The sequence below is a fragment of the Leucoraja erinacea genome, unplaced genomic scaffold, assembly GCF_028641065.1.
Source record: "Leucoraja erinacea ecotype New England unplaced genomic scaffold, Leri_hhj_1 Leri_870S, whole genome shotgun sequence".
Classification (NCBI taxonomy): domain Eukaryota; kingdom Metazoa; phylum Chordata; class Chondrichthyes; order Rajiformes; family Rajidae; genus Leucoraja; species Leucoraja erinaceus.
In genome coordinates, this window is record NW_026576807.1 from 17,936 (window position 1) to 28,256 (window position 10,321).

Genomic DNA, 10,321 nt, shown 5'->3' on the forward strand with positions numbered 1-10,321 from the left:
AGGCTGCTGTTTTTTCTTGGACTGCTGCACTGCTGGACTGCTGGAGTGCTGGACTGTTGGAGTGCTGGACTGCTGAACTGCTGGAGTACTGCTCATGGGGTTGAAACCCTGGAGTGCTGCTGGTGTGGTTTCTTAGGAGTCGTGGAGTGCTGCTAGTGTGGTCTCTCATGAACCCTGGACTGCTGCTCGTGCTTGCTGCCTTCCTCGGTGGCAGAGCTGCCCCAAACCATTGGGCTCCACTTTGCACCACCTTGCCGTCTGCCTCTTCAAGGGCTTGGTCTCATCGGCAACCAGTCTCTCCACAGCACCCCCGCCTGTCCCCATCCTTCGTACGGGCCTGTAGCTGCTAAACGCTGGTGTGAGACTGAAGAGGATTTTAATTGGAAATGGTGAAGCCAGAGGAAGGCATGTTAATGGAGGCAGGCAGGAGGGGAGAAATGGGAGTGGCCAGTGGACACAAAATGCTAGAGAAACTCAGCGGGCGAGGCAGCATCTATGGAGAGAAGGAATGGTGACATTTCAGGTCGATACCCTTCTTTAGTCAGGGGAGGGGGTAGGACAAAGAAAGAATGTAGGCGGAGACAGTGGGACCAGTGAGGGAGATGTGAAGGGGGGAATGAAGCAAGAGAGCAAGGGCTACCAGAAGTTAGAGAAGTGAATGTTCATACCGCTGGGGTGTAAACTACCCAAGTGAAATATGAGGTGCTGATCCTCCAATTTGCACTGGGCCTTACTCTGACAATGGAGGAGGCCCAGGAGAGAAAGGACAGATTAGGAATGGGGGTGGGGTTGGTGCTGGGCCACCGGGAGATCAGGTTGGCTAAGACGGACTGAGCCGAGGTGCTCAGCGAATGATCACCGAGCCTGCGTTAGGTAGCGACAATGTAGAGAAGTTGGCACCTGGAACAGCGGATGCAGTGATGAGGTTGGAGGAGGTGCAAGTGAACGTCTGCCTCAGCTGGAAAGGCTGTTTGGGTCCTTGAATGGATTCGAGGGGGGAAGGTAAAGGGACAGGTGTTGCATCTCCTGCAATTGCAGGGAAAGTGCCTGGGGAGAGGGTGTTTTGCGTGGGAAAGGACAAGTTGAGCAGGTAATTACGGAGGAAATGGTCGCTGTGGAAAACAGAAAGTGGTGGAGATGGGAAAATATGGCCAGTAGTGGGATCCCTTTGGAGGTGGTTCCCCCTCCCCCCTCTCTTAACGTCCCGAGTCCTCCTTGTACTCACCTTCCACCCCATCAGCCGTCGCATACAGCATATAGATGCGGTGGGCCGAGCATCGAAAATGTGTCTAGAATTTAACTTTCGTGACCCATGTCTCAGAAATACATTAAATTTTGCACAGATTTAGATAAAATATAATTGAGAAAAAAGTCATAACTCGTCAGTGCCAAACGTTGCACATTATTTAATTAAATTGATTCGAAAATGAAATCAAAAAATTAAGTGTCATCTAGTGTCCAATGCCCATATTACACCATGGGGAGCCTAATTCCGGGGGGGGGGGGGGGTGTGTGTGTGTGTGTGTGTGTGCGTGCGTGTTTTGGTGTGAGTGTGTGTTTTGGTGTGTGTGAGAGTGTGTCTGTGTGTGTGTGTGTTGGTGTGAGTGTGTGTTTATGTGTGGGAGTGTGTGTGTGTGTGTGTGTGTGTGTGTGTGTGTGTGTGTGTGTGTGTGTGTGTGTGTGTGTGTGTGTGTGTGTGTGTGTGTGTGTGTGTGTGTGTAACGTAACAAAATGTGGAAAAGGTGAAGGGGTCTGAATATTTTCTGAATGCACCGTATTTCACTTGGGTAGTTTACACCCCAGCAGTATGAACATTGACTTCTCTAACTTCAGATAGCCCTTGCTCTCTCTCTTCATTTCACCCCTCACCCCTCACACCTTCTCAGTTCTGCCACTAGTTCCACTCTCTTCTTTGTCCTACCCACAGCCTCAGAATTAAAGGACGTTCTTTTAAGAAGGAGATGAGGAGAAATTTCTTTAGCCAGGGGGTGGTGAATCTGTGGAATTCTTTGCCACAGAGGGTTGTGGAGACCAAGTCAGTGGATATTTTTAAGGCAGAGATAGATCGATTCTTGATTAGTGTGGGTATCAGGGGTTATGGGGAGAAGGCAGGAGAATGGGGTTAGGAGGGAGAGATAGATCAGCCATGATTGAATGGTGGAGTAGACTTGATGGGCCGAATGGCCTAATTCTGCTCTGAGTACTTATGACCTTATGACCTATCCGCTCCCCTGACATCAGAAGGTTCTCGACCCCTCTCCAAAGATGCTGCATTTTGTGTCTACCTTCGATCTTACCAGCCACTGCAGTTCTTTCAGTTCCATTCTTCCAATGCATGTCCCAGTCTCGCTGGAGGTGGTGGCATTGCTCCCAATGTGCTCCAATGCAGCATGGTCACTGGCACAGCAGCAATGCAGTTGGCACTCTATCATGCAGCAGATTGTTTTCCCTAAAGCAGCCCACGTGCACCAATGTTATTCACACTGCAGCTCCACTGGAGCCAACGCAGCCCAGTTGCACATTTGCCCCTGCTGCTGCAGCCCAGCTGTGTCATCCATGGCCTGGGGCATTAGAGGCCAAGTCCTTGGGATATGGATATGTAATTATTAATGGTAAAAGATTCCGGGGAGAAGGCAGAAGAATTTGAATCAGCCGCGATAGAATGGCGGAAATGGGCCTAATTCTGCCCCTATGTCTCGTGGTCTTTATGTGGTCTTGAGGAGGCAGTTGAAGTCGAAGATCTAGGCGTGTAGTATTTCAACCATGGCACTGATTACAAAGACCATGGCGATCGTGCCGACGATGATTGTTACGCCTTTCAGCAGTCGCCGGTTGACGGGGCGGTGTACCACTGGCTTCTCGGGCGTCTCGAGGTGGAAGGAGGCAACCCTACGCCCATGCACCCAGCAGCGGTAGATGCCGCGGTCGGAGGGCATCACACTTTTGATTTCATACATGCCGCCCATGGCGTCGACCAGCCGCTGTCTCCCGTCACTGTTGCCACCTTGGGTGATAAAGGTGGAGTCGCGCTGCCATAGAACGGACGTGTACACCGACGCCCCCGGGCATGTCATCCAGGCGTTGTCACGGATGCCGTGGTACATCGACTGCAGATGAGTTGTGCGAGGCTCCATCCAGTCAAACACAGGCTCCCGACCACACCACCACCGCCACCATTCGCCAATCTCCAACAACAGAAGATTGGTTGCGATCTCCAATGATTGTTCCTCCTTCTTGCACGGCTGGCGGCACCATTGGTAGTGGAGCGCCGGGGCAAGGACTGCCCAATGAACAGCTCCATTAAGCCGCAGGGCAAGGTGACGCCATTCACCTCCAGTGCCTCGTCCTCGTCCTTGTCGATGTCGCTAAGTTTGGCGTAACAGAAGCCCATCACCTTCTGCTCCCCTATTACGTTACACCGGTTACAATCCTGCCATGGTCCCCAGCGGGTGTAGAGCTTGACCATGTGCTGGGAAGAGCCCAAGTTGACCATCAGGCTCCGGTTTGACAGAATGCTCTCCCCCAGCCCTTGGTGGGACACGTAAACCAGAGACGAGTCCTGCACATCCACCTGGTAGGCGGCTAGGGTGGAATTAGCCGACTTGCAGAGGTACAGGCCCGTGTCTGAGGTCTTTGCCGTGTCCATGATCAAGGAGCCTCGATGTAGATTGGCTCGGCTTCCCAGATCGCCCATCGGCCCTTGGTACACCGTCAAGTCCCCGGATCTGATGAAGGTGCTGGGTTGGGCTTGAGGCTGGCTGAGGTCCTGGTACTGCCAGTACACGGAGCCTTCTGGTACTTCTGTGGCACTCGGGCAATGCAGGCTGAGCGGATTGTTCGATAGGAAGGCCAGGGAGCAGGGGGCTTTGCCCGAGCAGTTAGCCCAGTCGTCCTGGTTTAGGAAGTTGGGCAAGCCGCCTATTAGAAACAGCATGCCCAGAATGAAAAGCAATACATTTTCGTTCCACATCTTCACTGATGGTTCGTCCAGGTGACTGTGGGCTGGAGCAGGGACGTAACTGTCACATCAACTGACCCCTGACCTCATCAATGGGCCCCTTGTGACCCCCGTGACCTCATCAAGTGACCTCATCAATTCCCATTAGTTTAGTTTAGAGTTTATAGATAGAGCATGGAAACAGGCCCTGTGACCGACCCAATCAACACCGACCATCAATCACCGTCACACTAGTTAGCCCACTTTCTCATCCTCTCCCTACACATTAAGGGCAATTTCTTTTACAGAGGCCAATTAACCTACAAACCCACACCTTCTTTGGGATGTGGGATATGTCTGGAGCAACTAGAGGAAACCCCTGTGGTCACAGGGAGAGCGTGCAAACTCCACACAGACAGCAACCGACGTTAGGGTGGAACCCAAATCTCTGGCTCTGTGAGGCAGCAGCTCTACCTGCTGCACCACTGTGCTGCCTTATTTCTTCATTGACTCTTTGTTCTCATGTCCTGAGCTACTTTTGTCTGATGATTAGCAGAGGCCCAGAATTGAGATGTTTATATTTTGTTTTGTTGTTTATTTCATTTTTCTGCATGTTCATCTAATTTTCCTGTGGACAGTATCTTCAGAAGTTTCAACAGTACACAGGACTCGTGGGACTGAGCTCTAGGGGGAGGTTGAGAGAGCTAGGACTTTATTCCCTGGAGAGTTAGATTATGAGGGGTGATCTTACAGAGGTGTCCCAAATCATGAGAGGAATAGATCGGGTAAAGGTAGTCTTTTGCCCAGTGTAAGGGAATCGAGAATCAGTAGACATAGGGTTAAGGTGAGGAGGACCTGAGGGATGACTTTTTTACACAAAGGGTGGTGGGTGTATGGGACAAAGTGCCAGAGAAGGTAGTTGAGGCAGGCACTATCTCAATGAGGCATTTAGACAGGTACATGGATAGGTAAGTTTAGAGGGCCAAAAGCAGGCATGTGGGACTAGTTTAGAGGCATGTTGGTCGGCATGGGCAAGTTGGGCAGAATGGCCTCTTTCCACGCTGTATGACACGATGCAGTAATCCCTGGATTACATAGAAATACAGAATTGTGAAGGAACAGATGCTCTCCTGCTTGTGAAACCACACAAGGTCAGTTCAATAACCCATGGCTGGTTAACTCATCGATGCCATCATTGTCATTGAATAGAATTCAACACTATAAGGAGGAATGAGCAACACACCAAGTACTGGAGGAACTCAATGGGTCAGGCAGCATCTGAGGTGGGAATAGACTGGTCGAGAAACTTATACAGTCAAAGAAGTACATTTTAAAACATTCTATGTAATATAAAAATCCACTTGTACACTGTCAAAATCTACATGCAAGTACAGGTGCACAACCTTTTATCCGAAGTTCCAAATAACGAAAACCTCCGAATAGCGACATTTTTTCAGTCCTTGAAGAAAGGTCCTTGAAAACGTTCACCGAGGGCGGCCCGCAGAGGTGACAGCGGAACCTCCGGTCGGTCCTCGAAGAAAGGGGAACTAAATCCCCATTCATAAAAGAGAAGGTGAGGGTATATTGCGCGGGAGGGTTAATAATTGCCAATCTGCTGCTGCCTGCCCGCTGAGTTAAAGTTCCCACGGTAGACTCACGATACACAGTGTATCGTGAGTCTTGCATGAGAACTTTTTAACTCAGCGGGCAGGCAGCAGCAAATTGTCGCTCCCTTAAGTTTCACCCCACCTACACCCCTCTGCTTCCAGGCCATGTGTGTGACCCCTTCCCTCCCCTCTCCAGCTCCCCGCCCATTGCACCGGCGCGGGGGTTTTGCACTGCCTTCACGTCGGAGCCAGTGCCAATCACCGGAGACGCCAGGACCAACGGGACACCGGCCCCCAGGCACACTGCAAGCACGGAGATCCCAGAGACCCACAGCCAGCAGCAGCCCAGCCCCGTTCCAATTCCAGAGGAACACGCTCCCCGTAGGGACAGAAGCTGTTGGTGTGCAAGGTGCGTCTTGGTCTTGAGGTTGCGGATGAGGGGGCGCAGCTCGGGCTGTGACGTCTCCGGCCACCCCCCTGTACAGGAGCTGAGACTGGGAACTGTGGGGTTGTTTGCAGTTGCAGAGGGAGGGGGCAAGGGCGGTACAGTTCCCAGTCTCAGCTCCAGTCCAGAGGGGTGACCGGAGACGTCAGGACCAACGGGACACCGACTGCAAGCACGGAGATCCCAGAGACTCACAGCCAGCAGCAACTCTAGCCCAGCCCCGCTCCAACTCCAGAGGAACCCGGGTTGCGGATGAGGGGGCGCAGCTCGGGCTGTGGGCGAACTGCCACTTGTCGCTGTAGCGGCGCATCGGGAAGCGGGTTCCTGTTGTTCCTGACGTCTCCGGCCACCCCCCTGGACAGGAGCTGAGAGACGTCAGGACCACCAGAAGCCGCTCCCCAATGGGCCGCTACGGCGACGTGGCAGTTCGCCCACAGCCCGAGCTGCGCCCCCTCATCGGGACACCGACCCCCAGGCCCACTGCAAGCACGGAGATCCCAGAGACTCACAGCCAGCAACAACTCTAGCCCAGCCCCGCTCCAACTCGGGTTGCGGATGAGGGGGCACAGCTCGGGCTGTGGGCGAACTGCCACTTGTCGCCGTAGCGGCGCATCGGGCAGCGGATTCCTCTGGAGTTGGAGGGACAGGGAGACGCAGCGGCTTTTGAGAATGGTGGGCAATCACTTCCAAAGTTCTGCCCACACAGTCAGTACACCTCTCCTACACTTGTCTCCCGCATTAAGATCATCTCGCAGAGAATGATCCCAGCCTAACCCTCCCTATTCTCTCCTATTCTGCAAGAAAAAAAACTACATTGAAGACTCAAACCCGCGATCGAGTAACTGCCGGGATCGAGGCGCAAACTCGTGACCTTGCGGATATGAGCCAAGCACTCTACCACTGAGCCAGCCGTTAAAATCTACGCTAAAAATCTTCCATTCCGAAAGCCGAAAAATTCTGAATTACGAAAAGTGTCCGGTCCCAAGGCTTTCGGATAAAAGGTTGTGCACCTGTACCATCATACGATACAATATGATAATGATACGATAGAACTTTATATATCCCAAATTGATCTGCCAACAGTCATAAAACACAATATACATGAAACATGAAATAATAGTGACGAGTGGAAAGGATTGGGGATGTGTGAGGATTGGGGACGTGGGGGATGGAGAGGGGAGTCAGTCTACCCCACTACAGAAGGGGGAGGAGTTGTAGTTTGATAGCCACAGGGAAGAAGGATCTCCTGTGGATCTTACACTAGTCACATAGTGACCCATCTATGACAGTCAGCAAGGGCTACAGACAATATCCCCATCTCGAGACTTCTTGCCTATAACTTCACTCCCACCTCATTAACATGAGCAATTGGACCTCAGCAAATATTGTGACCAAACAAATGGAACTGTTCCCATTATACCTTAACCACAAATGTCTTCTAAAAAAAAAAGTAGATTGCAGCATAGTAAGTTGTGTGTAAAAAAGGGAGTTAAGTTGACACCTGTCTTGTATTGATCTGACTGCAGCATTGATCCACACTAATGAGACTGAAAGGCTGAGGGAATAGCGGTATATGAATCAGTATTTCCAACGCTTCAAGTATTGACCTGGATTTTAATGCAACCTGCTACAGTTCGCTGATCTCCGAATGCAGCTAACACATACTAAACCTGGAGAGTGATAATGCACTCATTCTTTTACCACAACATGACAACTGAGAGTATTGGAATAAGGTTTTGTTTGGAAAAATAAATGCATTGATTTGGCAAAACTGGCTGTGATCTGAAGTCATTGTGAACTTGGCTCAGTGCAAAGCAACAGAGTTATACCAGCAGATTCCTGCCACGTGCTTTCTGAAGACCACAAGCATCATTTTCCCAGCATTTTTTTTAATGGAAACTGCATTTTATATCAATGTTGATTCACAATTTTAATCAAATAGCAAAGTCTACGTCAAGAATGTAAAGCATGTCTTTTTATGAGGATGTTGCCAGGACGCATGTGCCTGAGCTATAGGGGAAGGTTGAGTAGGCTGCAACTCTATTCCTTAGAGTGGAGGAGGATAAGCTGTACAAAATCATGTGAGGAATTGATCGTGTAGACGCATAGAGTTTCTGGCCCAGAGTAGGAGAATCGAGAACCAGAGGACATAGGATTAAGGTGAGGGGAGAAAGATTTAATAGTCATCTGAGGAATAACTTGTTCATACATAGAGTGGTGAGTGTATGGAACGAGCTGCTGGAGGAGGTAGTTGGGGCAAGTACTATTCCAACGTTTAAGAAATATGTGGACAGGTACATGGAGAGGACAGGTTTAGAGGGATATGGGCCAAACGCAGGCAGGTAGGACTAGTGTAGGTGGGACAATTTGGTTGGTGTGGGCATGTTGGGCCGAAGGGCCAGTTTCCACAATGTATAACGACATGACTCTGTTTTGTTCACAACTGTAATATCATGTAATGGAGTCAACATTCGTGTTTATGAAACAATGCAAATGGACAATACAGACCAATTATAAACATTTGGCGGAATTATATATAAAACAATCATGCTTATGATGTAAAGATTCTGGGTTAATAATTCTTATGAAAAATGCATTATTGGACCACGAATGCAATAGAAAAAGGAGAATAAAGATCACGGTAGCTGATGTCAGCTTCATATAGAATTAAATTATATATTTTTAAATTTTGTTCATATAAGGGCGACTGAATGTACGTGTGTAACCCATGGTGACACGATTCCTCAAGCATACCAGTGCATAACACTAATGCTATGTTTTCCAGCCCACAATTGCATAGCAGTGCTTGGTACCTGATCTGAAGCTTCTGCTGTAAGAGGCAATGTTTATAATAGGACTCTCGATTAATCAATGCTAACAAGTGTTATTGAAGCATACAAATGAATGTGTTATATTTATATTGCATGTTAATTGCACTCTTCTGAAAGATCCATCTGTGGTTCAGTGCTGAATGATTCAAGGACATTTGTCCCACAGGTTCCCGAAGTCCCAGCATAAAACCTATCCTCCTGCACTGTTCCGTGAGTGCTGAATGTGTCATTAACAGCTGAAGGAGCAGCCTCTCCTTGTCATCTCCAACTCTCAATTAGCCTTACACTTTTCACGATGCACTCAGTACATATCTGGCACAATGGGAAACGTAGAGCAGATCAGACAGCATTCACGAGCAGAGAAACGAGCAATGGTTCAGACTGAAAAAGGCACAGAGGACCCAAACTATAGAGTAGAAACAAGGAAATGCAGATGCAGGTTTACACAAAATGGCACAAAGTGCTAGAGTAACTCAGCAGGGCAGGCAGCATCTTGGGAGAACATGGATAGGTGACGTTTTGGGTTGGGACCCAATTCAGTCTGATTTTGGAGGGTGGGTGTGGTGAACGACAGCTGGAAGAGAGGAGAGGCAGGACTAAGCATTGCAGGCAATATACCCCCCTTGCCTGTGTCTACCTACCATCTGCCACAGTGTGTTCTGCATCTCCTCTCTCCCAGCTTTCTTCCCCATCACCCCACCCCCTGCACATCCCCCCAATCAGTCTGAAGAAGGGTCCCGACCCGAAAAGTCACCTATCCAGAGATTCAGCCTGACCACTGAGTTACTCCAGCACTTTGTGTTCTTTTGATCTGCAAACCACAACATTAGCTTTTGTTTCTTTTCCACAGATGCTGCCTCACCTGCTGGTATCTGCAACATTTTCAGTCTTTATTTCAGATCTTCGGCATCAGTGACAATGGCTGCCCAGTGAGTCCGGCTTTCATTGGCAGGGAATAAGCAGAAGGGAAATGAAATGGAGAAAAGTGGTGACCATGGTAGCAGGTAGACCCTGTCAGCATCTGCCTCCTGCTCTAATCATCCACACCCTCCCTACAAATTTAAACGGATTATCCTTGATCGGACTTCGCTGGCTTCACCTTGCACTAAAGTTATTCCCTTATCATGCATCTATGTACTGCAGGTACACAAAAATGCCCGAAACGTTGCCTATCTCCTTTGCACCATAGATGCTGCTGCACCCGCTGAGTTTCTCCAGCATTTTTGTATACCTCCGATTTTCCAGCATCTGCAGTTCCTTCTTAAACACATCTATATACTGCAAATGGCTCGACTGTACTCACATACTGTCTTTCTGCCGACTGGGTAGCACGCTACAAAAGCTTTTCACTGTACCTCAGCCATGATCAGCGATGATTGAATGGCAGAGCAGACTTGATGGGCCGAATGGCCTAATTATGTTCCTATCACTTATGACCTTATGACACGTAATAACAAATTGGAGGAACAGCACCTCATATTTCACTGGGGCAACTTACAAC

General features: G+C 49.4%; 1 protein-coding gene across 1 annotated transcript; it reads right to left on the bottom strand.

Moving 5' to 3' along the window:
- Positions 1–1,507: 1,507 nt before the first annotated feature.
- LOC129694955 (protein FAM187B-like) lies at positions 1,508–5,887 on the bottom strand. The gene is given in 2 exon segments (XM_055631695.1): positions 1,508–3,265; positions 3,268–5,887. Coding segments are annotated over 2 exon segments (1,227 nt in total). The 5' UTR covers positions 3,971–5,887; the 3' UTR covers positions 1,508–2,741.
- Positions 5,888–10,321: the final 4,434 nt, after the last annotated feature.